This window comes from Drosophila erecta, unplaced genomic scaffold (assembly GCF_003286155.1).
Source record: "Drosophila erecta strain 14021-0224.00,06,07 unplaced genomic scaffold, DereRS2 tig00000092-arrow-pilon, whole genome shotgun sequence".
Classification (NCBI taxonomy): Eukaryota; Metazoa; Arthropoda; class Insecta; order Diptera; family Drosophilidae; genus Drosophila; species Drosophila erecta.
The window spans coordinates 11,824,840-11,850,822 of record NW_020825207.1 but is presented as its reverse complement, the minus strand read 5'-3'; the positions used below and the strand labels follow the sequence as shown (position 1 = coordinate 11,850,822).

Below are 25,983 nucleotides of genomic sequence, written 5' to 3'. Positions count from 1 at the left end.
ATTGTTGTGGGATGACCCACAGGACCCACCGCCACCCACTCCGCAATCTCCGCTCTCTGTGTGCTGTTGATATTATATTACATTTTATAAATTACATTTTATGCGCAAGCAAAGTTGATTTACCCCAACCCCCCTTGCCTTTTTCCACCGCAAGGACCTGCCCCGCCGCTCTCCACCCCCTCCTGCACCCCTCGCAGGATACACTTCACTTGCATGCAGGACAAGTTGACATTTATTGTGGCTGTGGGCCGTGCATTAGCCACCGACAGAGTCCTTGCCCCGCCTTTTGGGCCCGACTTCAATTGCGCAACGGAAATGCATTAAGGAATTCATACCACCACCCGGTGCCCTCTCATTTCTTGCATGTGGAAGAGTGTCCTTCAGGTACATTGAACCAATAAGCGGCGACCTGTGGGTTTTGGGCACCCTCGAACCAAATGGGGAAACGCTTTTCCCATGAGCCCCCTGCCTTCGATGGGGCTACGTGTTTTCAAAAGCTAATGCAATGTCTAGCCAACACGTAATTCCATATTCAATGCTGATTCGCCAACAAGGGGCAACTAAAGGTGCCAAACTAAAAGATGTGGCATTTTCAAATCAATTGCAATTGGTTAATACTCTATAAGAAGGCATATACTTATATACTTTTAGTACCTTGGTAATGCTTTATATATGCTTTTCAAAACTTAAGGATCAACGTTTCAACTTGAATCCTTCCTCAGTAAAGATACCTTCCGGCATCGGGTATCCAATTTGATCGGTTAGCCTGCTTGGAGCAGAGTATTTCCATCGCACCCGACATAACAACCATTGATGGTCCTACCTGTCCAATAATAATAGTATCAAAAAGCATTTAGCGCCCATTGAAAGAGGAAAAGCGCGCTCGCCCCTTTTTCCAGCGTTTTTCCAGCGCTTACATAAATTTCCCTTTTTTGTGCGCACATTTTTATGACAAGTAATCCGCTTTCACAGCAATTGATGTCAGGGGAAAATCGTCACAAAATGAAAGTTAATACCCAACAACGCGACAATTGATTCAACCTGATGTGATATCCCGTCATTATCATCCAGTTTGCCACTCGGCGACCCCGCCCACGCCGCCCATGCCGCCCCCATCTATTATTGAACATTTTATTTGATGTTGAGTGAGCTGATAAGGCTAATGAATGCATGCACCTCATTCTGTACTGAAATCGGGATCGCTGCTCTGGTGCCTGCGAAACTGGCGAAATGTCATTATGATTTTATTTACACTTGCCTTTAATAAATGCCAGCCCGCCTGTCTTATCGAGATGGCGATGACTGTTTGATTTCGTATTAAATTAGTGTCATAAACAGGAACAACTGCTGCGGTTCGCACGGTTGGCATATAGATAGTGGGGAATGGGGTGTACTGAAAGGGGTGGGGGGAGGTTCGATTTATCAATGGCGTATTTACAATGCTGTATTAACAATTTATTAAACAATTTTATGGTGTTATCGCTGGTTGGCCTCGCATTACGTATACGCACTGCTGGCTCTGTGCGCACTCAGCAGCTGTAATGTAATTTCCGTTCTGCATTTCCGCTCGCCGCCAATACGAAAAAAGCCGCAAATTGCGCGTAATTTTATTTATTTAACGCAGCAGTTTGCTGCGTGCACTCGCTGCTTCATTTGGCCGGCACTCCATTTCCGCAGCACACACGCAGTTGCAGTTGCAGTTGCAGTTGCACTTGCCACTGCTGCTGCTGCTGCGGTTGCCATTGTTCGCGTAATCCCAGTGATTGGCGGCCCTCAATTCTGACCATCGAGTTCATTGACAACTCGCTAATACACACTTATTCCATGAAGATTAAATAAGGGGTATTATTTGTAGGGCATGCAAGTGTGTGCTAACCATAGAAAGAACCACAACTTCTATAACGAATCCATATTGTTCAGCCATAAACTTTTTTAAAAATATTTGCTCGGCCCAAAAGTATGCGACACATTTGCAAAGTGAAACACTCCCAAAATTTCCCTGTCTCACTCCTCGTTTTTTCCAAATTGCTGTGGAAAAACCCGCCCACCTGTATCCTTTTACCTTCGAGCGCCGCGCAGCGTTGTCCTGATTCAGCTCGAAGCGAAATTGGCTTCAATTATGCGACAGAATTATGAAATTACAAAAATTGCGAAAGTAAGTAGCTGCCGCTGCTTTTCGCTTGAGCCAAATGTAATTGCGGCAATTTGCAGTTGCAGCCAGTCGGCTAATAACGTTTATTAAAACCACAACAACATCGCTGGGAGCCGAGGGATCCAGGGACTTACCAGTCCGCCCCCCTCCCATCCCCTTGGCAACAAGCCGAACAGAAGGGGTTGGGGGGGAATGTGGCAGTGCAATCCCATGCTGCAACGTTGTGCAAATTACGCAAATCCTTGTGAAGCACATTAATGCGCACAATGACAATTAATCGCTGCAAATTAAAATGATGACAATGTGCTGGATTTTCCCTGCCCACCTACCCACCTACCCACCTCCCTGCCCCCCAGAAAGGATTAAGCCTGGCGAACGGCGAAAGGAGAGTTAAATTTAAATCATAATTATTTATGGCTAAGCCGGTGTAGGCGGGTAGTTCACATTGTGTTCCCCATTCAGTCGTCCCACATCGCGATGTCCTTGCTCCGCCCTCCGCTCCTCGTGCCGCCCATCCAGACCAACGCCCAGTCGCTCGATGAACTTGGACGAGCGGTAGCCGTTCTTCTGCAAAGATCGTGGTTTAATGGTCAGCCTCGGTCGATTACAGGGTATTCCCCTGCACCTACCTCGTAGTACAGCGACCGGGCTCTTTTGGCCGCCTCCGGATCAAAGTCCCAAGAAGTGCGCTCGTGAAGAACAGGCTCCCCAGCCACATTATTCTGCAGCGTCTCCGTGATCAGCCGAATGATAAAGCCATCTGCAGGTCGACTAGTTTGAAGCAGCAGCAGCAGCGGCAACTGGAAAAATAATATACATTATGCCATAAAATAGAGTGAAATTGTTGTGAAATAATTCCCATATAACTGCTTTGAACCATGCATTTAAGTTTTTTACAAATATAATAAATATTTATATTTACAAATAAAATTTGCATAGGTATTTTCTCATATTAACGAAATGTTAAACAGAAGACAGCGAGCAATGAGATTGCACAATGAATAAATCGATCCGCGTTTATTACTCATACGCCCCGTATTACACGTCCATAACAATCACTTTGTAAGAAAGACTTCCTCGTCGCTGGTCTAAGCGACTTTATTCATGGCTTATTTACTTCGCTTTAAGCACATTTCGGAGCACTTACAGCGACCATAAAGACAAATCTCAAGTGTAACATTGTCTCGATTCGCGTCTGTTTTTCCTCGTTGGAGAGCCGCCCGTGCGAGTCACTGGACCATTGATCACTGAAGACCACGAATCGCAGAAATCGCTTAGTTGCATAAAAGGCAGCCAAGCGCCAACTCGAAAAATATTGAAAATAAAATCCAACCGCTCGCGAGGCAACAAAATATGGCAAACCAAACACACTTTGAGAAGCTACACAGTCGAAACGGAGAGTTGGCCGGAAAGAGAGGGATTGAGAGATTATGGCCAAGATACAAACCGGCTAACAAGTCTTTAACGAATTCGGAAAATTGCGCTAATACCGTCGAAAAGTAATCAGCTTAGAAGCATACAAATACCTTATTCGGCAGCGTAACTTTGGTTTACTTTATAAAATTCATGTATGATCTTAAGATTTAAAGGGAAATATTTCTAATAAATGATTACAGTGTATAAAAAAGTTAATGATACATAGCCTATTAATGGAATACGATCTCCGATCTGTGACTTTGCTGCCAACCTTCGAGCAAGTACTTGAATGCCCAGCTTTGAACTGTTTTATTTTTGTAGCTTAGTTTAATGACAACCCAAATTGGTTTTCGTGGCAGACGGAACTAAGTACGCATGGGTATCTGTGAGTTAAAGGTTACTGCCATTTGCCGCAGAGCAAACTGAAAAAATGAAAAGGTGGCAAGCAAACTTCAACTGAAATAGAAACCCGAGGAAAAATTCGAATGCAAATGCAAATACAAATGCATTCAAAGAAAGTGCGCCCGAGTAGCGAAGAAATGGCACAGAGTCGCGAAATGAAGAAAGCAAAAACAGGTTGTCAACTATTTCTTTTTTTTTCTCCGGCGAAGCATGCAGAAGTTACATAATGGGTCCATTGTCATCTCCATCGGAGGTGGTCATCCAGTCGGGCCACTTTGGTAGCTTTGGTAATCTGGCCCCAATTCCATTTTTGCCCACTCGAACAGCTGTTTTCCAACTCTTCGCCCCGCTCTTCGAAAGTTGGTAAGACTCTTTGGAGCCAAACCAAAATAAAGAGCCTACGTGAGTCGGCTCAGGTGAGTTTTTGTTTATAAACACATATTTCCGGCAGCCTTAATGCATGCAAATCTAGCACTAAGGCTTAGTTTCCTCAGGACTTTCACTTTCCCCACGAGCTGCAAAATCCTGAGACTCATTAGACTAAGTAAACAGGTGACTAACTTCTCAGCTATGCAAACTAATAGTGATTGAAAATGTTGTTCTTCCTAAAATCGAGCTATTACCAAAACCAAGCAGTAAACAATAATATAGTTCAGTTTTAAGCAAAGTCATTCATTAGGTCTTGAAATTAAATATTAACTTTGCAGACTGCATTGATAACTTAACTTCTGCATTGAAATGAGTCTAAATACATTAGTTCAAATGCTCATATTTCCATTTGAAAAGGGTTTTGCCCATTTTTGGCAATAGCACTACTATGTCTTGCACCACTAATATCTCAAGAGATGGCCGCCAGGTCTTAGCCCGACTTTTTAAGCCAAACTTCGAAGCTTCGCTCTCTTCCAAGCTTTTTTCGCGCTCTTCGTGCAGCGCAGCTCTTGGTTGCCCGACTGGCAATGCACTGGCAATTCAGTTGCCAAACAAAACGCGATCGGCTAACAACCACGTACCGCTCGGTCCTAACCTTAGCTTTACCGTTACGCCAGTGATTTAGCACTACACCCAAATCTGAACAACCATGGCTAAGTTGAGTGCCCTGCTGCTGCCCGTAAGTTTCAGATAGTTTCAGATAGTAAGATTTAGTTTCTAGGGTGTACCTGCCAAATTAACACCTTGTGGAGCCCAAGTCTACTGACACAATTTCCGCCTTTTCTGCGCGAAAGTCGCACCCAAAAGAAAACCGTCTGCGTTGGTCGGAAATAGTGACTTGAATTCCCAATGAGTCCGTGTCCGTGTCGCTTCTTCTTTCAAAATCCATTTGTTTTTAGTTTTTTCTTTTCTTTTTTTTGGCGGCCACACAATTGACACATTTTCGAACCATATGTGGGCCAAATTCGGAGGCTCTCTCTTGCGATGGGCGGTGGGGATGGGGAGACCTTGAAAGACACGATCTGGCGCTCTTTCGCGCTCTCTTTGGCCAAGTTGAAAGCCAAGCGAAATGTGTCATAATCTCCTAGCAACAAGTTGTGGCCAAGTTGCGCATCGTGCTTATTGTTGTTAGTGTAATTGCATAACCGGCGTCAACAAACCGTTGCTTACAAGTTGGCTCAAAAGCCTGAAAGCGATTTCTTGACTGTTGTCGCACTCACATTTATTACCACTTTCGTGCAGCTGACACAGTGAGCCATTCAGCATTGGGCCAAATTAATCTGCTTTCACAAAGATAGGTTTTCTGTAAGAAATTGAATTAAAGTCGTACTTTTACTTACAGCACGCCACTGCTTTTAATTGCCGAAATCGTATTTTAATTAGACATATTCAAAAAATTAGCTGGTCCGCTTTTTCCGTAACGTTAACTTGAAATAAATAATTGAGGATTAGAATTTCTGGTCTTCAGTTTTGACCATTTGAGTCCAAACTCAAAACTACCACGAAGTGTAGGAGGAGAAACATTGTGTATCAATTGACTAAACTTTTAAACAAATATGTAAACAAAATCAACGACTTTCTTTACCTTGCAGCTCATTTTGTTTATCGTCGCCTTTGTGGCACACACATCTTTTGCCACAGTGCAGCCAAAGGCCCCGAACTTCCAATACTTCGAAAGGTATGCATTGGCCAATTTAAACAATTTTTCACTAATTTTTAAAAAACATATTTCAGGCCCAAATACCGTTATCCCTACTACGATGAGCACGGGCGCGGAAAACTTCTCTATGGCTACGGCGGACCGGAATTGTATCAATACAAGACCTACACGCCTTTGGAGGGCATACACTAGGCTTAACTACGATTAGATGCAATGTAGCTCGTAATTGATGTATTCTATTTGCTGCTTTATTTAAATTAAACCTTTATTTCTTAACCCAAAACAATTTTTAAATTATTGATAACTTGAACTACAGAGGGCGCTCTTAGTTGGGGTTGCAAGTGCTGGTCACACTGCAAAGTTGCGTTGCTACCTCACCACGCTCGCAGTGTGACCGCAGCAGGGCCGGCTTAAAATGCCAACTGCTTCATCAATTATTATTATTGTTGCCGAAAGGTTTTGTAAACTGCATTTATTTTGAAATAATCTATTAAAATGTCCCGCAAAGAGGCGCTGTCACAGTTCATCAACCAGATACACGGTCGCCCCGTCGCCGTGAAGCTGAACAACGGCGTGGACTACCGAGGTGCATTCAATGAGTGCCCACAAACAATGCCCGCCCTTCATCACGTTTACCAATTTTCCTAATTTACTGACCAAATTCCAGGTGTGCTGGCCTGTCTGGATGGCTACATGAACATCTGTCTGGAGCAAACGGAGGAGTACGTGAATGGGCAGCTGAAGAACAAGTACGGTGACGCCTTCATCCGCGGCAACAACGTTCTCTACATTTCCACGCAGAAGCGGAGGGTCTGAAATCGTAGCGCCTAAGTCAATTCCCCAAATACAACATGGTCCACAAAAATACAGTCAACTGGAATGGCCACACGAAGTTCGTAGTTGGAGAGCTCGTTGGTTCCTCTGCTTCCTGCAGAGAGATCCTGCGACACCACAAGTGTTTCGTACTTCCATATTAAAGCTGAACCAACTTCTCATCATCCCGTGTACAAGCAAAATCCAGTAGACTTTTAATACTCTCACAATTCACATGATTACCATGATCAAGTAGACCTGGTTGATTCGTTTCTTAAGTTTATTCCATAAATACACTATCTAAAGCAGCTCAGTGCGATCCGCACTCAACTGGGATAGTGCGGAGTGCCAAACTCGCGGGGAATGGCTCCAAAGTGGCGCAGTTGTGGTAACGAATATCCAGATCCCAGGGCAGCGATCAGGCGCTCTCCGCGGTATCCAAACTTCCTCTCGTAGACCGGACGCCAGGAGCGACCGAAGTGCGGATCGAAGGGAATCTCGCTGAGCTGCTGGAACGGAGAGTTGCCGAAGAACAGGCGGTCCAGATAGTCCAGCACCGCCTTCTTCTTCTGAAAGTGCTCCAGAAATGGATTGGCGTTGGCGGCGGTGCGCGGATCCTGCGATGCCAGGTTCTTGAAGTACTGGAAGTTCACCAGATCCACGTTGGAGAAGTCAAAGACCCCGGGCAGATCGTGCAGCGTGGCTTGGACTCGCACCAGGGAGCACTGTGCAGCCAAGGGCAATGTTAATGGGCTGATGATTATGGTGGCTGGGTGGCTGCTTTAATTGACCACTTACCATTACGGCCAGTGCAGCAATTAAGACGTATTTACACATTGCAATTGTCACGAAGATCCGAACAGACGACGACACCTATACGCTTCCCCACGCGGAATTCAACTGATTTGAATAAATTCGGCCAACTGCATGGCCATCGATGGCACTGCCTCCCATGTCCGACTGCCCAGCGATTTGCAATCGCTCCCAGGTCTTGTACTATGTTGCAATATCCCACCACCGATTCGCATTGCCCAATTCCGCCCGACGCGGTGTCCACTAGAGCCCAGCCAAATGTAACAGTCACCATTAATTGGTATGCATGCCGCATCCAGAGGCTCCAATCAAAGCGCTCGTCACCACAGCGGATCCACTCACATGGCCACTGGATTGATTACAATCTCTGGATCTTAATGAGACTGCTTTGTTTAGGCGACCCAAGATCGGTGCATCTGGCTCCATATGGTGCATCTCTTTCCATAATTTATGTATGTAAATCGAAACACGTGTGACCATTGGCTGATAAATTAGTGCAACATTTAGATAACCCACAAGATTATTCAACAAATAAATTTATAAGTTGATAAATGGAGAAATTAAAATTCATGATATTCACTTTTTATGTTTGACAATTAAATTTAATTTGTTGTATAATTTTATAAACATATTTCATTATTAGATTAAGTTTAAGTTTAGTTAAACGTATACATTTTAATCATACAAATGTATATTTTGGGTAATTCTAAAATTTTACCTGTGCAGATATTCACATCCTGCTGGATCTAAACAGGAAACCGAAATGTTAACTTACTTGGTGGTATAAAACATATATAAAACGCAAAGAAAGATAACAACTGATTGAATAACGTTATTCAATGTGAATTTCACATTATCATACGAATTCTTTGGGAGGATGGTTTCCAAAAATGGCAAAATAACAAAAACCTAGTTAAAGGACTTTTCCTACATCCAATCGATATGCAAATGGCGACGGTAACCGAGTGCGTAGGTCGATGGCCAGATTTCTATAGAAACTGAAACAAACAAAGCCATTATAGCAAAGGATTCGCAGACGGGTCCTTCCCCACAGGATTACGTAAAGTTAGGGCTCAGTTAGCTTTGATGTTGTGAAATACGCACGCATCCAAACACTTTTGAGGTCGCTGTCACGAGAGCAAACTAAAATCACTAACACAATTAATTTCAGTTGTTTAAATTTTAGACATAAAGTTCGTTCCAAAACTTGAGGATTTCCAGTGAAAAAAATCGAAGAAGCCGCCAGTAAAATGGCCACAAAACCGGGAAAAGGCGACGGCAAGCAGGCGAAGGGGAAAGTAAGTATGGAGGGGATACACCGACCTATATACCCTTATATACACTGCACTTTGTGCCAATTGCACTCCGCCTAAGCACACATCCTTTCGCCGCGAAGGCTGGCGGCGTAGTGGCAAAATCGAGGTCCTTGCTGCGGCACAACGTCTATTTTTGTGTTTAAAAATTGTTTGCGCCTATTTGCGCTTACTTTTTAATAAGTTTGGCTGAAAGCTTGGCTCCGTCAGGCAGCTCTCCTTGATGGAACTTTGTCACGGAACATAATTTGCAATTTCCGGACCCATCCGGCTCCGCTCGGCGGAGGAGTAGCTCCGGAGTGGCGGAGGAGCAGCGGCCACCGTGTGCGTGCCAAGCTGGAAAACGCGGAGACAGAGGGATCGGGTCCTTGCAATTTAGTTACAGCTACCAATTTATTTTGGCCCATGGGGACTGGCCTTTGCAGGATGTGAGTGTCGAAGGCTCATCAGGCGCAACGCAATAAAAGAGTCGATAAATCACTCACGTATACGACCCTAGGCTCACCTTATTCATTTGGATGCACATCAAAATAAATATGTTTTTATGTAAGAGCCAATCTGGCCCGCTGTTATCCCCACATCCCCCATCCTCCATTCCCCATTCCCAGGACCTGCTAATCGAGTTGTGTGTGCAATTTGTTTATTCCACCTCATCCTGTTGTGACGTCAGGCCGGAAAGTTGTTCGCCTTCGCCGGTGAAGAGGCCGCTGACGTGGCGAACGTCATCACGAATGTCTTGGCTCCAAAAGCTGAGGCTCCTTTTTTGGGTCTCAGTCTTGCCTCGCCGCTCTCGCCGCGCAGATTTCCCGGATTACTTCAATCCGGATACATTTCCGAACTCAGTTCCTTCTCGCCCCAAAGAACTTGAAATACCTACCAGGATGTGGAAGCTAGCCAACAAGGCCATGGCGGTATATGACCACTAGATTGCATCCCCACTAGCAACTCTTAGCTAACCGAGTAGATCTGTGTGCCTGTGAGTGTGGCTGCAGTGCGTTTCAGAATCTTTAGGCTAGATTCTAGTGAAATCAGGATAAAAGCTCTGATAATCCAGTACAATCTCTATCGGTTTGATGTTCATCCCAATTCGGATAGCCTTCGAAATGGAATTGACTTGTATGCTTACGAAAATATCAGATTCTGAAATGCACGGCAATGTAGGGATCTGTAAATACCACAAGTGCCTGTCTGTGTCTAACGTATATAACCGATATCTTTCCATATGTACGACTTGTAAATACAACCCGTAGTCGTTTTCTCGAAACTAAATCTGAACTCGTAGTCGTAGCTCTCCATCTCAGATCACATATAGATCATATATCGCACCGCAATGTCAGAGGTTGCGAGTGTCCCGGGCACCGGCGATCCTGTGGAGGATCCTGAGATCGCCAGCCAGAGCGATTGTGATGGCGACGAGGTAACGCCTGCCTGGGAATTGTTCCTATCAACCGATATTTGGATATATCTACTATGTATATATACTTTCAAGTCGCATGCCGCATACTGCTTGGTTCTCCTCTCTCTCATTATTCCTCCTCCTCTCACCTGCCCCAAAAACTAGTTTGCACCCACATCTTGAGGTATTCTATGTTGGCTGTAATGTCAGGTAAGTGGCCATTCCCAAGGATCCCCCTCCTAGCTTCGTTTCTTTTGTGGCACCTTCAGTGGAATGTTGCATGCACCGCACACTTTGGAAAGCCCATACTCCACCGGTCCAGTGAGTTAGTCATACTGTTGATCCAATTTCCCCAGCTGAGGACCTCCAAGAACAAGACAGATGGCGCTGGGGGTGGTGGCGGCGATGCCGATGACTTCGAGGCCTGGATGAAGTCGCGCCAGCTGCTCAAGCCCGACGACCAGCTCGATCTCACCGAGGCGGAACTGGGCGAGGAGATCACCAAGGTGCTGACTCCCACCAACACCAACATCATTCGCAATCTCGTGGTCTACAGCTTCAAGGAGGGCGAGTTCGTTCTGGCTCCAGTGCCCGGCAACACGGTCACCCTAATCGCCTTTGCCGGGAACTCACTACACGTGGACTCCGATGAGGGTCGCCGCCAGATCGAGGAGTCGGACGAGATCGGCTACCCACTGCCCATGCCCAACTACACCGTGGTGGAGCAGCGCGAGACCGATAACGTCGATGGTGAGGAGGGAGAGGGCGAGGAGGACGATGATGGAGCCAAGTGAGTAGTTCCACCAGTTCGGTATACCTATATATTTGATGTGAATCCTTTTTAATGCCAAAGCGCAAAGGACGGCGGCGTAGAGGACGAGGATGTCGAGGAGGAGGACGACGAGGAGGCCAAGGGCACCGAGGGTGATGAGGGCGAGGGTGAAGGCGAGGGTGAGGGCGCTGCTGCCCGCCAGGAGGACGATGGGCCCGCCCAGCAGGCGGCGGCCGTTTCATCCAAGAAACGCAAGCTAATCAACCAGTTCAACTACTGCGAGCGAGGTGCCCTCACTTATTCGAATCCTAAAAGGGTAAGTCCCACAAGTGTAGTGAGTAGATTTATATATTTATTGCATTTTATCCTTTTAGAATGTAGACACCCAGACCATACCACCGCCCCGCTCCCAGTTCGGAGCCAATGTGCTGCAGTGGGTCATCTATGATTCGTATATGGAAAACTTTGAGGAGTCCCAGAAGGACGGCAGCAAGAAGGAAGACCGCAAGCGCGGCAGGAGGGAGAAGAAGTTCCGGGACAAGTCGGCCATTGCCGAGCAGCTGAACAAGAAGTATCTCAAGTGCTGGCAGATTCTCGAGCGGATGATCAACCAGAATATCTACGATGACATCGCCCACGATTATCGCTACTGGGAGGATCCGGCGGACGAGTTTCGCGATGGCGAGGGCAACCTGCTGCCGCTCTGGAAATTCCAGTACGACAAGACCAAGAAGATGAACGTCACCGACATCCTGTTCAATCCGACCTACTACGATCTCTTCGCCGTCTGTTTCGGATCGCGTAATTGAATAGTGATATTGTACACCTTTGGTTGCCCATATATAATGGTTTCATCTTCTTTTCAGATGACTTCATGAAGCAGACCAATGAGGGTTACTTGTGTCTGTTCACTGTTAAGAATCCCTCATTCCCGGACTACATTAGTGAGTCCTAGTTCGCCTAGTTCGCCATGCCTGCCTTAGAACTCATTGATGGTCCGTTTTTCTTCGATTTCAGTTCAAACCGATTGTGGGGTCATGTGCTGCGACATCCATCCAACGTATCCCTTTCTGGCGGTGATCGGTCTCTATGACGGCAACGTGGCGGTCTACAATCTTCGCGAGGACTGCAAGGAGCCACTTTATGTGTCCAAAGGGGTCAACTGCAAGCACGGCGAGTGCGTGTGGCAGATCAAGTGGGGTCTGGACATGGCCGATGGCGAGGTGAACTTCTTTTCGGTGTCGTCCGATGGGCGCGTCTTCAACTGGATCCTCATGCAGAACAAACTGTGGGTCACCACCATCATCACATTGTACCGCGAAAACGGACTGGTGGACGGTCCAGATGGAACGAAGGTCACCCTGAAGAGCGGAGGATCCTGCATGGTCTTCCATCCAGTAGATAACAAGGTACAAATGATCTATGTGCTTGGATACTATTGATTTTACACAAAAGTTTTAGGTGTTTTTGGTGGGCACCGAGTGCGGCTATATCTACAAGTGCAGCACGGCTTTCAGCTCAAAGTATCTGATGACCTACTATGCCCACAACATGTCCGTGTATCGCATTGACTTCAACCGCTTCAACAGCAACATCTTCGTGTCCTGTGGCGCCGATTGGAGGGTTAAGGTGTGGGAGGATATGCGTCCCGATCCACTGTTCATCTTCGACCTGGGAGCCGCCGTGGGCGATGTCAAGTGGGCTCCGTACTCGAGCACCGTATTCGCAGCGGTGACCACCGAGGGCAAGGTCCACGTTTTCGACTTAAATGTGAATAAATACAAGGCCATCTGCGTCCAGGCCGTGGTGCCGAAACGGAAGAACAAGCTCACCAGGATATCCTTCAACGAGAAGCTCGCCTTCATTGTGGTGGGCGATGAGAAGTGAGTACCATAGAAATTATTAGATATACATATTTATATGCTTATATTCCTAATTTTACCTTCAGGGGCGTCACCACATCGCTGAAGCTATCGCCCAATCTGCGGATGATGGTCAAGCCGCCAAAGAAGCAGCTGTATCTCGACCAGAACACCCTGCAGATTAACAAGCTGGAGAAGCTGCTGTCCCTGGTTCGGGAACTTCCAGAGGGTGGAACTGTGGTTCCCGATGCTGCCACAACCGTGCGAAGCTAGATCGCTAGATCAGGATCATGAACCCAGCCACAAAATAACACTATATTCTGAGTTGATGTATTATATTTTACACATATATTCTGAAATAATCTCGATTCATCCGTCTTGTGTTACTCTATGTTCCTATCAACCTAACAAAAATTTGCTATCAACGTTGAAGTCAACCAACATAAGGAACTTAGAAGCAATGTATATAGTCACCAAATTGTATATATGCTTAAAACCAAATAAACTATACAATAAAATTGTAGTCAAATCCGTTTTAAGGTAGCTTTAGTAGATTTTAAGACCGTAAAAAACAACTTAGTTTAAATGATACTTCATTCAAATTAAATTGGTAGGGCTGTTCAGTCGGATGATGAGTATATTGATTCTAAAACAAAACTAATCAATAGTTTAAACTAATTACTTACATTAATTGGCTTCATCCTATAATTCCTTAATAATCACGATTTCGTTAATAATCTCAGTGTTCAGCAAAAAAATGAAAATATTCTTTTCCCATACTTACTCACTTCAGTGAGTAAACGCCATTTTGTGTTTTTAAAGCCGGATTTAAACGAAGTGGGCTCAATCCTCATCCGCATCCAAGTCGGCGGACTTCACTCTGATGCGCTTCTCCTCCAGATACTCCAGCACATTGTTTGGACACATAACACTCTTGCCCAGGAAGAGCACCGTGGACATCGGATGCAGGTAGTCCGCCGAGAAGCTTCTGGCCTTCCAGCCGAAGAAGCCACTTGCCTTCGCCTCAGTTCCACTGATGGAATAGGGCAGCAGGTTGACGCCCACCTGGTTGGGCTTGGAGAACTGGACGCGGAAATGATGGCCATCGGTGGCCTTTATCCAGTAGAATCCCTCGTTGTCCACGTACGGCTTGCTCTGCGACTTCTTCATCGCATTGGATCGCTCAAGGTCCTGGACATTGAAGCTAATGTCAATGTCGTAGGCATCCGGAGACAGGTGGTTCGTTTCGATGGCGCTCTGCAGGGCTCGGTTGTCCAGCCAGTAGCGGATGCCCACGTTCTCGAACTCCTCCAGCACATGGTTAAAGGTCGTCCTCAGCTTGTCCAGGCAGCAGGGTGGCGTGTGCTTGCCCAGGTAGGAGTAGTAGGGTCTCTCGTTATACACACTACCTATGCAGGACTTGGTGGTCCGCTCGCAGCCGAACAGATCGATGTCGGTGATCAGGGGCAGCGAGGTGTTCGAGGACGAGAACTGGCCGTCCAGGACCAGGCCGTGGCCCTGGCCCCACACCTCCCGAGCCTGAGCCTTTCCTGGAACTCGGTATGCCCTTCTCACGATCCGCTTGATCTGCAGTTTCTTGTACATCTCACGGAATTGCCGACGGCGCAGGTCCATCCTCCGCTGTTTGGTGTGGAAGGAGGCAAATAGACGCCGTCCCTCCTGAAAGGCTTGCGGGAACACCGTGGTCTAGACAGGATTTCCAGCGTTACTACTACCAGGCGGCAATCATGGGGAACTACTCACCGAAAGATTGGCTATCTTGGCCTGCATGTAGAGCATTTCCGGAAAGGGCAGGGAGAAGGGCTCGGGCATGGCTCCCAGAGCAGCAGCATCCAACAGGATGGCGTGCTTCTGCAGGAACTGTTTATAAAGAACAGAAGACGATATGGTTTTAAGCGCAGAAACTTAAGATATATCCCCTATTTTACTTACCAAATCACATCGCCTAGTATCGTTGGTGGCCACCAGCTCCAGTGTCCAGTCGGGCAGATCCAGGTTCATCTTGACGCAGCTGCTGAAGGACTTCAGATTGCCGGCAAAGGGCACTAGCACCATGCGGCGCACCAACTGTTCCGGCGGCACTGGAGGTCGCTGCTCCTTGGGCTGTCCCGGCAAGCCCAGTGAGTTAATCTCGCGCAGAATCTTCTGCAGGATGTTCTTGCTGCTCAGCCGCACGCCATCCGGCATAATGAGGACGTACTTGGTGCGAATGGATGCCATGGGATTCAGCTCCAGTCGCGTGCGCCGCACATCGAAGGACAGGCTCTGGAATAACACGGTGCGCTCCTCTCCGGCAGTTAGATTCCGCTCGTAGTTGACCGGCGGATAGGCGTACTCGGCACCGCCATCCTGCAGCACCAGGATGGGCATGTTGGGTATCACGTCCAGGATACTGTCGATCGATGCCTTCAGATCCTGCTCGAAGTTGTAGTGGCCATAGAACACTATGGTGATCGACTTGCGAATGTGTTTGTTGGCATTGCGCAGCTTGTCCTTGGGCGACAGTTTGGCGGCCTTTGGCGGTTCCTCTGCCGGCATGGATTCCCCGGAGAGAGCCCTACTTATCCGCCGCCAGAGCAGCGTGTTCCACGTGTAATAGAGGAACACCAAATTGGCCAGCAGGAATCCAAGCAGCAGCAGCTTGACCAGACGCAACCGGAACACCTTCATTCCGAGTGTGCAGGATATGCTCGCGATTCGCTAGATTCTGGTGGTGTGTCTGTATCTGTATCTGTTTGTCCACCCGGGTGTCTACACTGCATCTACATGACTGGCGGGCATAGCGCGCTCTTCGGACCACACTGGCTTCATCCGCAGATCCTTCCAAGGATGGTTGCTGCTCATACTCAAAGTGCACTTGGCTGGGCTAAAGCACTCATTTAACTTTTTATTTTCCGCTTTTCGAGAACTTTGTTTTTGTGCCGATTCCTTTTTCGTCGGCTCTGCGCAAATACCGATTTCCTCCCCGCGGAAAAGCGCTTTCAGCTCGAACAGCTGATGCAACCGCAGCTGGAAAAACGGATGAAAAGCTTCCTCCCATGCTATATGACCGTATACCATTTTCAAGAGCTTTCCACTACGCCTTTCGCGCCTATAAGGTACAAACTTCAATTAATATACAAGCAGAGCGCACGTAAAAAATATTTAAACAATAAGGAATGCTATAGTCGACTCGTCTATTGATCCTGATCAAGAATATATACATATACTTTATATGGTCGGAAAGGTCTCCTTCTGCCCTTTAGTCTACTAGTAACGGGTATATAAATCCGGTATTAATAAACAGTAAAAGCGATTTTGTTTTTATTTCAATACAGTATAAAATATTTGTCTGCGGACATGTTTCTCAGGTAAGTGTTTCGGCATACTTCAAAAAGTTTTATGAAGTTATGGAGTTATTTTCTCCACACAAACAATATATTTTTGAATACAATTTTAAATGGGGCTTCTGTGGGACCCTGAAATAATACTGATTTGTACGAAATCGATGCTAAAATGACTACTTTCCCATGCCGGCGAAGAGCAGCGGGAAGGGCACCTCGTCAGTGGTCAGGATCTGCGGAGTGGGAGGACGAGCCTCGCCCTCGGAGGTGCTATTCAGCCAGTAGGTGGTGACCGTGCCCTTGCCCTTCAGCTCGACATCGCCGCGCTGCTCCATTTGGAAGGTGCCGAACTTGTCCAGGATGGCCTTAGTGGCCGACGACACGTGTATCTTGCCCGGCTGGCCAGTGCTCTCCATTCTCGACGCCGTGTTGACCGTGTCTCCAAACAGGCAATAGTGTGGCATCTTCTTGCCAACGACTCCGGCGCACACGGATCCCGAATGCATCCCAATGCGTATCTGGATCTTGTACTCCGGCTTATGGCGGAGATTGAAGGAGCTGACTGCTCGAAGGATGTCCAGGGCCATGAGAGCAATCTCGCGGGCATGCTTGTCACCATTGGGCTCCGGCAGTCCTGAAACCACTAGATAGGCATCACCAATCGTTTCCACTTTGTAAACGTCGTAGAAGCCAATGATCCGGTCAAAGGTGCTGTACAAGTCGTTCAGGAAGTTGACCACATCCATGGGACTGCTGCGGGCACACAGTTCGGTGAAGCCAACGATGTCACTAAAGTATATGGTCACGCTGCTGAACTCCTCCGGCTCCACAAGATCGCCGGCCATCAATTGCTGGGCCACTGGACGCGGTAGGATTTGGTAGAGCAGCTCCTCCGTGCGCTGCTTTTCCAGGCTCAATTGGCGCGTTTTCTCCTCGACGAGACTCTCGAGATTGTTGGCATACTGCTCCATGCGATTTAGAAGATCGTCCATCAGATTTTCGCAGAAGCCTCTAAGTTTGGTTTTAAATTAGTAATAACTGAAAGACTTTAACTATAAAAGGAAAGACTTTAACTTACTTCATTATAGTGCGAATATTACTGCGTATGGTGGAGAAAGTGGGCCGCTCCTCCTGGTTGTCTGCCCAGCATTTCTCCATCAGCTCCAGCAGATCGGGAGGACACTCGCGCTCTCTTATAAGCGGACGGAATCCATTACACTGGCGCACCTTGTGCAGGATCGTGTGAACGTCCATCTGCTGGCGCGCCTCCTGGTAGGGTCCACCACGATTAACAATCTCCTCCAGAATTATGCCAAAGGAGTACACATCGCCGCGCTGCGTGGCTGGACAGCAACCAGGTATGGAGGTCAGTGGGAGGAGTTCCGGAGCAATCCACAGGAGCTCTGAAATGATTTGCGCCACTCAGTAACTCAACATTTTTTATGTCTCTGGAACTCACTCAGATAGTAGTTCTGATCCCGCACAAAGTCAGAGGGCGTGGTCAGCGTTCTTAGACCAAAGTCGGAGATCTTGAGGACGAATCGTCCGTCTATCAGGCAATTGCAGGACCTTAGTTTTCCGTGGGCAGCCACATCGCTGTTGTGCAGATAGTTCATGCCCTTGACGATGTCGTGGATGAGCGACATGCGAAAGTTCCAGTCCAGCTCGATGGCCTCGTTCTCCAGCACATCCTTCAGGCTGCCCCTCGAGCAATACTCGGTGAGGATGAGCACGGTGGGTCGCGGCAGATCGATGCAGGCGCCCACGAAACGCACCGTATTCTCGTGGCTCACATCCCGAGCCTGTTTGATCTCCCAGAGGAGCTGCGGCGTCAGGTCCACCTTCTTCACGTTCACCTTCTTGATGGCCACCCGCTCGCCCTTGAACTGACCAATGGTGGTGTACACTTGCGGCGGAAGCGACGTGAAGCTGGCTATCGAGGCTCGTCCCGAGTGGATTCCGAACTGCTGCAACGAGATGTTCTCCACATCCAGGCGCTGCAATCCTCCCTTCGACCCAAACATGCCTCCCATCTCGATGAGGACATCGTCGGGTCGCACACGCCAGGACATATTGTTCAGCTCCTTGCTGAGCTTCATCTGCCTGAAATTAGTGTACTAATAAGTAAACTAAATATTTATGGTAACTAAAGTAAGTTACTTTTGTAGAAGGCAGATAACCAGGAAAACGAGACCCAGGAAAAGGACCAATCCAAACACGGAGTACATAATGGTAGAAACTGAGATAAGGATATTTTATACATAAGATATATGTATATTATCAGTTGTATCTTACAGTTTCCAAGACAGTCTGTGGAATTTCCCAGGAACCCACAGGGAGGCACATCCGGCGGTGGCTCCTCCCGTCCACCAGGCCAATGTATTTTTTTGCCATGAACAGCTGAATATACTCTTTAGAAAACAATGAAATAATTATGCAAATTGTCCTTGAAACTTAACTAAAACATTCTCACTTGTGAACACCGGAGTAATGGGCCACAACCGAGAACTTTCCATTGATGGGATCCAGATCCAGAATGGAGTAATCCGCATCCCGGTCACCATTGTCGTCGATGCGGACGTGCCCGGTGATTCCTTCGAAGGTGCGATTCCACATCCGCCTCGTGATATTGACCCCATCCCGGATGTCACCCCCCTCGGTGAGGGTCTCGTTCAAGGCCATTCCCAGCAGGTAGACGCCATCGTAAAATGCCCCAATGAAGAAATTCACCTCCTCGCCCTCGCCAAACGTGTAGTTGTAATCGTAGAGCGCATTCTCCCTGACATTGTCGGCAAAGTCCTGGAACTTGGGACTCGTCGGCTGCAGTAGACTGACCCTCAGGAGGGCTTCGTATGCCTTACGAGCCTTGGCGTCGTGCTCATCCTTCATCTCCCACCCCTTGTCGCCCCAGTACTCGCTTTGAAAGATCTCCACGTCCAGGAAAACCCACTCGCCATTGGTCATGCCCAAACTGTGGGCTGCCAGCATGAATTTTCGCACCAGAACTCCGCGAACCGACAGGATGACAACTGATCAGGATAATAATCATAAATACCAGTTATATCCTTTGGTAGCTAACTCACCTCTTGCATACATGCTGGCATCCTTCAGATAGTTTTCGTACACCTCCTCCTCGTTTCCGTTGAGCTCCTTGACGAAGCTCAAGAGTCCTTCCTGCCGCAGACCGTACTCCAGATTCTTGCCCACCGTCCACGAGAAGAGCTCCGATCTGTCCACCAGCAGGGCCACGTGATTCCAGTTGAACTGCCGTATGACGCTGGCGAAGACCAGGATGAGTCGGCACTGGCAGTAGGACATCCGGGTGAGCGTCGGGTATTTGGACTTGTCCTTGAACATGCCCTGCAAGTAGTAAGAGTATCGAGAGGGCTAGTAGCCCGTTGCTCAAGCCCGAAAACCAGGCCAGAGATTAAATGCTATTCAATTGAAACTACCTTTGTTTTTACTTGGCAATCCAAGAACTTCTCTCTGGACAAAACTTACCGTGTTCTCATTCTTCCACTTGTGTATCCTTCCCAGGATTCCGGAAGTAACCGTAAGCTCACCTTCCGAAGAAGGCGGCTAGCAGCAGGTGGGCGAAATAGGGGCAGATTGCCATTTGTCAATAATAGGGGCAAACTTAAATGCAAATTAAAGAGCGAGCCGAAAAGGCATTTAATTGCCAATGTCAAGAGTACGACCAGCACAATTAAGCTGGCTAAATGTGATTACTTCTGGATGTGCCACAGGGGGATGTGGATTAGACTGGAGCACAGGGCTGTGTATTCCATTCCGGCCGGAGGTCACATTATTGAAAGCGGCGTGCTGCGCTCCCTGACACGCGCCTTGGGTATCCTGCCCCTGAACCCACTGCTCTCACCTGATCTCCCATGCCGGTGATGATGGGCGTGTTCCAATAGGCGGCCAGCCGGGCCACCGGCTCAAGGGCAAAGGCGCAGGCTGGTCCAATGAACGCGATTACGTCGTCCTGGAAATACATGTCCGCGGCCAGTCCAGGAGCTCGAGCACCCGAACAGGATGGGTAGCTAAGATAAATAGAAAATAGTTAAACCTAAGCTAGTGCATCCAATTGCATAAACTGTAGATGTTCATTCAGATAAACTTAAATTACGCGGATTGCATAATAATTTCCATATGATGTACGGAATTATAATAATTCAAAAATTATAATAATTATAATAAATATTATAATTTCATTAAAAAGCCAATATTACATTTGATTAGATTGCATTAAACCCGATTTTTATGGGTGGTAGAGCTAACAGCTCCTTCAATATTACCGGGGTTCATATACTAACCTTCCCTTCTTTTTCAGTAGTGTTATGTTGTGAGGCTTCAGGAACACCTTGTTGATCTCATCCAAGGCCAAATCCACGGCCGGTCCGCAACGCTCCAGATCGAATGGGGAATCTGGTGAGGTCCAAAGATTCATTTAATGAGCCATCAAATCTTGAACCAACAACCATAGCACTTACCCAAATGAGATGCCATTAGAACCCCAACATTGTACACACGCATTGTGGACCCCATTTCCCCCACCTCAGTGTATCTAGAAAGTTGAGGGGACTTGGATTCCCGGCTCCTCTCGTACATTCTCTGCTCTAAGCCCGAATCGCTGGCATTGAACCCCACCGTGGAAGTAGTGGAGTCCAGACTAATATCCTTGTTCAGATCCTCCCAGGTAATCTCATTGCGTCTGGGATTGGGATGGGCACTAAAGCAGTCGGCGAACATCAGGAATAAAACGTGAATGCTGATCCGAAACAGATGCATTTCGTGGAGGCTAACTATTTAATACAAAATTTCATTATGTAATTGGAAATACATATTTTATTTGCTCCTTAAAATTCAACTACGCATTCAAAGCCTAAAGCTTGTAATTCACATTTAATTCACTAACAAACAGAATTACGACATTAATTCTTTTATAGTCCATTCAATATGAATATTAAATCCCATTTACAGACTTAATAGCCTTTTTAACCCAAAAATCTGTCCAGATCTTCAAATTTTGCAAGCAACACTTCAGTTTTAAGGGTCACATATAAATTTGAAATTAATTCAAATGGCAGTAAGGGGTAATGAGGTGCGAGTAATCGTCCATTTAAGGCTTTAAAATGTTCCACTCTTTTGCAGTACTCTTTCAAATTTAAAGTTCTTTAAGCAGTCCAAACATTTAATGTACTTGAAGAGAAATTTTTAAAGTTTTTAGAAAGCAAACACTTTACACAAACACTTCACTTTATCCAATTGTAATACCGGAAGTCAAGAGGGGAAAGATGGCCCGAAGCGCGATAATCGAGTGAGCCAGTGGCCACAACTGTTGGTCCTTTTATATCCGCGAGGACTTCCGCTCGGCAAAACTCGGCCTGCAGCCCGAGTACTGGCAGCCAATGAGAGGCCTGCAAATCGACGGGCAAACTGCTTCGTCTGGACGGAAAGTGAATCTCTAGGTTAGGCGAGCAAGGCTTTATGGCCTAACTTGTTGCTCCTTGGCCAAATTTGAATGGTAATCGCTTGGAAACGACGTCGCGTGCCTCCAGCAATTAATGTGTCTCTTTGGTGGCACTCGTGTAGACTGCTTTAAGGCGATGCTGACTTAATTCGCCCGCTGTTTAGTGAACCCAAATCTGATGGTCCAAGGGAATAGCGTTTCAAAGAGGGCATTACAATTACAAATATCATTCAAACGTAACCATAAGTAAATATTTTACCTGCGTAGGAATCTATACCTATCATACCTACAATGCAATATACAGTATCCCTAAATTTAATGTAGTTAATGTAGTATTAAAGACATAAAATGCACGGATAGTTTTTTTTAATAATTTAACAATTACTGACCAGACTCTTAATCAAATATGTAATTTTATTTGCGATGAAGACCACCAACAGGACGTTTCACTCCAGCTGCTGCTTTTTTAACCTCATCAATTGCATGCATCATACGCTGCGGCTCTGTGAGAAACCAAATCCAAAGGACTACGCTATAGCGATACAGCTTATCCCTCTCCTAAAAATTCGAACAATATAAAAGTGTTGCATGCCCTGATTTTATACGTAAACACATTAGTAAACTTACAATGCGCCCCACGACATTTTCCAGGAAATCTTTTCGCAGGGATCGCACTGACTCATCCAGGCGATTTTGTTGCTGGGTGACATTGTATATGGTGCTTAAGTAGCGAACGTTCTCAAACATGGGCTGCTCAAGTGGGGAATCATGGACAAAAGGTCGCAAAGTCTGCTCCAAACGCTTGCTGAAAATTATTAATATTATTAAATATTATACAAAATATAAATATTATAAATATATATTCTAACTTACAGCTCCGCTAGTTGATCCTGGACAGCTGCACAGGATTTTCTGTTCAGCATGCTTTGAAAGGAGTAAGACAGCAGACGACCAAACTTTTCGTATTCGAATAAGCACGCCTTGGCCTCAGTAGCCTTAATGGTTTGTCCCAAATGGGCAGACAACAGATTGGCAATCTCTTGCACAAACTGTGCGCAAATGCCCTGGTGGCTGGCGTTTATGGAGCGCATGGTCTGGATCCTCTGCCAAGTGGCCTGCGCTTGGTCGCGCAACTCCTCCGAAGTGTCTAGGGAGTTGCGCTTCTTGTCGCAGTCCAGCTGAATTGCAATCCACAGCAACTCCGCATTGGACAGAGCATCTGAGATGATTTTGGTCAGCTTTTTATCGCTTTCGTGACGCCGAACCGCTCTTTCCAACTTCAGTTTAGTGTTCTCGTAGAGAACCAGCTCGATACGTCGCTGGGTATGCTGCTGAATATGAATGGTCAGATCATTTAAAAGCGTATCGTGCGTGTTGCTTAGCTGATAATCATTGAGCAGCTGCAGCTCGTGCATTTCACGCGACATGTCCGCCAAGCTCAGACAGTGAATCTTGCCAAGATCCAACTGGTCAATTAGAGACTGCGTGGCCTTAACCTTGGCCTTTGTTCTTATATAGGATAGTGCATAAAACTGGATGCTGTAGAACGGTCATATCAATTAAGGTGCATTGCTTATACGATAGGATCTTTGTGCTTACCCACGTTCCAAGTCCTCCAGCGTGGCCTTCTCACGCCCAAGATCTGCCTCCGCGCTCTGGAACTCATCATAGTCCTGGATCTTGAAGTTCTCCTTTACATACAGCGTAAAATATTGCATGAATGAGTCGCACTTGTGGAAATACTGCTCCAGTGGCAGTTGATGCATGAAGAGAGGCGGCAACTGTTGGGCGGTAAATGCCTTTTTGGCTTCGGCACTCAGGCGGCAATTCTCCTGCTGCAGTTCTTCCAGTTGTTTAGCTTTGGACTGGCACTCGGCTATCACATCCTTCATCCTCAGTTGAAGCTCGACGGTGGCGCATTCCACCTCGCTTAGATGGTTATTTATCGAGTTTTTTGTGGTCCTGCAAAAGTGGATTGCTATTAACTGAACAATAACCCTTATAAGGACTATAAAACCAATGACAAGAGTCTTATCCTTTACATCATATCCTCCAGAAGCGTGGCATAATCCCTCGAGGCATCTTCGATCGCCTGAATGCTCATGGTCAAGGCGTCTACATCCTGCTGCTTGTAATTGAGGAGACCCGGACTCTCGGCCTCGATCTGAAGAAGCTTGAGCTCCCGATCTTGAGCACCTAGCCACTCGTCCCGCCGCTGCATCTCCTCCCGCTCCAGAACCTGTCGCTCTGTGAGGATATTCGCATCCGTGATGTTCCCGGACAGAAACTTGAAGAACTTCTCCATCTGCTCATCGTACAGTATCCACTGGTTCGATCTGTCCACTCCAAGCTTCTTAAAAAATTCCGAGTTCTGCAATTATGGCGCTATTAATCAGAACATTGTTTAAATCGTTTTACATACGCTCAGCAGATCGCCCATCTTTAAAAAAATTGCAACACAAGCTGACTACTTATCGCTAATATCGATGAGTTCTAGAGACGTTAGTAGAGATGGTATCTTTTGAAAAATTAAAAGCATTGGCGGCTTAAAAATCAAATGAATTAGGAAATGTTAATCGTTCCGAAATCTTCGGCTTTATAATCAGAAAATTCATGAAATATTTAGTTTTCTCTATTTTTCTCTCAGTTTAAAATAATATATTTACAATGTGAAACCAAAAACAATATTATACCTTGAGAAGTTTTAATATAATAAAATTAAATAATATATTTAATGATCTGTTTAAATTCGTTGTATATGCGGATAAACGTGCACTCCACCCCTACTACAAAGAAACACCCTAGCGCCAGCTGAAACTATAGCATGCGGCCCTGGTACCGCTTTTGGACGCACTTCGCCTGGCAGTCTGGTAACCCTACACTGAATGACAAGTAAATTCTGTTCGTTTTGCAAAATAAACTTGTAAATTAGTATATTCGTTAGCAATGGTAAGTACCGGGCCCAGAAGGCCGGTGTTGGTCTGAAACTCACCATTGGGCCAATGAATATGGAAGGATAGCAATCGTGGTAGTAATCGCCTTTCGTGTAATTTCCCAGGCGCGCCGCTATGATTCCCGCACCACGATCTTCTCGCCGGAGGGCCGTTTGTACCAGGTGGAGTACGCCATGGAGGCCATCTCGCACGCCGGAACATGCCTGGGAATCCTCGCCGAGGACGGCATCCTGTTGGCCGCCGAGTGCCGCAGCACAAACAAATTGCTCGATAGCGCTATTCCTTCGGAGAAGATCTATCGCCTGAACGAGTGAGTTAAAATTCGATTATTATATCCTGTTGGATGCCTAAGATGAAGAATCCAAGGGTCGCAGGGCACATATTGAATTTACTAATTTTGATGACCCACTGCCTTTTCAATGAATGATACTATCGCTAACGAGAAGCATCTTTGTTGTCCCACAGCAACATGGTCTGCTCGGTGGCGGGCATCACCTCCGATGCCAACGTGCTGACCTCAGAACTGCGTCTGATTGCCCAGCGTTACCAGTTCAGCTACGGCGAGGTGATTCCCTGCGAGCAGCTGGTGTCGCACCTATGCGACATCAAACAGGCGTACACCCAGTACGGCGGAAAGCGTCCCTTCGGCGTCTCGCTGCTCTACATGGGGTGGGACAACAAGTACGGCTACCAGTTGTACCAGTCGGATCCCAGCGGCAACTACGGCGGATGGAAGGCCACCTGCATTGGTAACAACTTCGGTGCGGCGATCTCCATGCTGAAGCAGGAGCTGGCCGATAAGGAGAACGTGAAACTGACGCTGGCGGACGCCAAGGATCTGGCCATTAAGGTGCTCAGCATGACCCTAGACACCACCAAGCTGACCCCGGAGAAGGTCGAAATGGCCACGCTGCAGCGCGTGGACAATAAGACAGTATACAGTGTCCTGGAGAAGCCCGATGTGGAGAAGCTGATCGAGAAGTACAATAAGGTACAAGCGGAGGCCGAGGCTGCCAAAAAGGAGAAGCAAGCGAAGCAGCCGACCAAGTAATCCCAAGGATGCATAATTATTGATTAAGGGTCTATCCTGATTTTTGTAACCGATGTACGGAGTGTGTGAAATAAAATTTCAAAAAGAAAACCCACTATCATTGTCCAATAGGGATGGTCGATTAATCGATAAC

General features: G+C 46.8%; 9 protein-coding genes across 11 annotated transcripts; 4 read left to right on the top strand and 5 right to left on the bottom strand.

Annotated features, from left to right (window-relative positions):
• Positions 1–2,530: 2,530 nt before the first annotated feature.
• Positions 2,531–3,332, bottom strand: LOC6547829. Its single transcript, XM_001974940.3, has 3 exons — positions 3,300–3,332; positions 2,782–2,952; positions 2,531–2,719 (listed from the first exon to the last, which is right to left on the bottom strand). The coding sequence occupies exons 1-3, from the start codon at positions 3,330–3,332 to the stop codon at positions 2,570–2,572; spliced, it is 354 nt and encodes a 117-aa protein (XP_001974976.1). The 3' UTR covers positions 2,531–2,569.
• Positions 3,333–4,932: 1,600 nt separating this feature from the next.
• LOC6547830 lies at positions 4,933–6,340 on the top strand. Its single transcript, XM_001974941.3, has 3 exons — positions 4,933–5,078; positions 5,992–6,077; positions 6,134–6,340. The coding sequence occupies exons 1-3, from the start codon at positions 5,049–5,051 to the stop codon at positions 6,249–6,251; spliced, it is 234 nt and encodes a 77-aa protein (XP_001974977.1). The 5' UTR covers positions 4,933–5,048; the 3' UTR covers positions 6,252–6,340.
• Positions 6,341–6,440: 100 nt separating this feature from the next.
• Positions 6,441–7,075, top strand: LOC6547644 (U6 snRNA-associated Sm-like protein LSm6). Its single transcript, XM_001974942.3, has 2 exons — positions 6,441–6,645; positions 6,727–7,075. The coding sequence occupies exons 1-2, from the start codon at positions 6,555–6,557 to the stop codon at positions 6,873–6,875; spliced, it is 240 nt and encodes a 79-aa protein (XP_001974978.1). The 5' UTR covers positions 6,441–6,554; the 3' UTR covers positions 6,876–7,075.
• Positions 7,057–8,150, bottom strand: LOC6547645. The gene is made up of 2 exons (XM_001974943.3): positions 7,671–8,150; positions 7,057–7,597 (listed from the first exon to the last, which is right to left on the bottom strand). Exons 1-2 carry the CDS (start codon positions 7,707–7,709, stop codon positions 7,199–7,201), a joined length of 438 nt encoding a protein of 145 aa, XP_001974979.1. The 5' UTR covers positions 7,710–8,150; the 3' UTR covers positions 7,057–7,198.
• Positions 8,151–8,289: 139 nt separating this feature from the next.
• LOC6547646 (dynein intermediate chain 2, ciliary) lies at positions 8,290–13,872 on the top strand. Of its 3 annotated transcripts, XM_001974944.3 has the most exons (9): positions 8,290–8,808; positions 8,872–8,983; positions 10,751–11,184; positions 11,248–11,482; positions 11,541–11,967; positions 12,033–12,110; positions 12,184–12,575; positions 12,628–13,049; positions 13,115–13,871. In XM_001974944.3, exons 2-9 carry the CDS (start codon positions 8,936–8,938, stop codon positions 13,299–13,301), a joined length of 2,223 nt encoding a protein of 740 aa, XP_001974980.2. In that variant the 5' UTR covers positions 8,290–8,808; positions 8,872–8,935; the 3' UTR covers positions 13,302–13,871. The 3 variants fall into 3 exon arrangements, with proteins under 3 accessions (XP_001974980.2, XP_026836509.1, XP_015012205.2); XM_026980708.1 differs by having other exon boundaries at positions 8,290–8,983; positions 10,754–11,184; XM_015156719.2 differs by lacking the exons at positions 8,290–8,808; positions 8,872–8,983 and adding an exon at positions 9,457–9,909 and having other exon boundaries at positions 13,115–13,872.
• LOC6547647 (fukutin-related protein) lies at positions 13,852–16,066 on the bottom strand. Its single transcript, XM_001974945.3, has 3 exons — positions 14,982–16,066; positions 14,793–14,909; positions 13,852–14,735 (listed from the first exon to the last, which is right to left on the bottom strand). The coding sequence occupies exons 1-3, from the start codon at positions 15,717–15,719 to the stop codon at positions 13,872–13,874; spliced, it is 1,719 nt and encodes a 572-aa protein (XP_001974981.1). The 5' UTR covers positions 15,720–16,066; the 3' UTR covers positions 13,852–13,871.
• A 308-nt stretch (positions 16,067–16,374) lies between these two features.
• Positions 16,375–21,164, bottom strand: LOC6547648 (atrial natriuretic peptide receptor 1). Its single transcript, XM_001974946.2, has 11 exons — positions 20,866–21,164; positions 20,689–20,800; positions 20,250–20,415; positions 19,874–19,951; positions 19,456–19,732; positions 18,846–19,401; positions 18,668–18,783; positions 18,533–18,611; positions 17,832–18,475; positions 17,451–17,775; positions 16,375–17,383 (listed from the first exon to the last, which is right to left on the bottom strand). The coding sequence occupies exons 1-11, from the start codon at positions 21,161–21,163 to the stop codon at positions 16,549–16,551; spliced, it is 3,486 nt and encodes a 1,161-aa protein (XP_001974982.1). The 5' UTR covers position 21,164; the 3' UTR covers positions 16,375–16,548.
• Positions 21,165–22,196: 1,032 nt separating this feature from the next.
• Positions 22,197–24,363, bottom strand: LOC6547649 (augmin complex subunit dgt3). Its single transcript, XM_001974947.3, has 6 exons — positions 24,268–24,363; positions 23,888–24,216; positions 23,445–23,807; positions 22,719–23,384; positions 22,473–22,650; positions 22,197–22,403 (listed from the first exon to the last, which is right to left on the bottom strand). Exons 1-6 carry the CDS (start codon positions 24,283–24,285, stop codon positions 22,260–22,262), a joined length of 1,698 nt encoding a protein of 565 aa, XP_001974983.1. The 5' UTR covers positions 24,286–24,363; the 3' UTR covers positions 22,197–22,259.
• A 307-nt stretch (positions 24,364–24,670) lies between these two features.
• LOC6547650 (proteasome subunit alpha type-4) lies at positions 24,671–25,940 on the top strand. The gene is made up of 3 exons (XM_001974948.3): positions 24,671–24,794; positions 24,904–25,109; positions 25,265–25,940. The coding sequence occupies exons 1-3, from the start codon at positions 24,792–24,794 to the stop codon at positions 25,848–25,850; spliced, it is 795 nt and encodes a 264-aa protein (XP_001974984.1). The 5' UTR covers positions 24,671–24,791; the 3' UTR covers positions 25,851–25,940.
• The last annotated feature ends 43 nt before the right edge of the window (positions 25,941–25,983 follow it).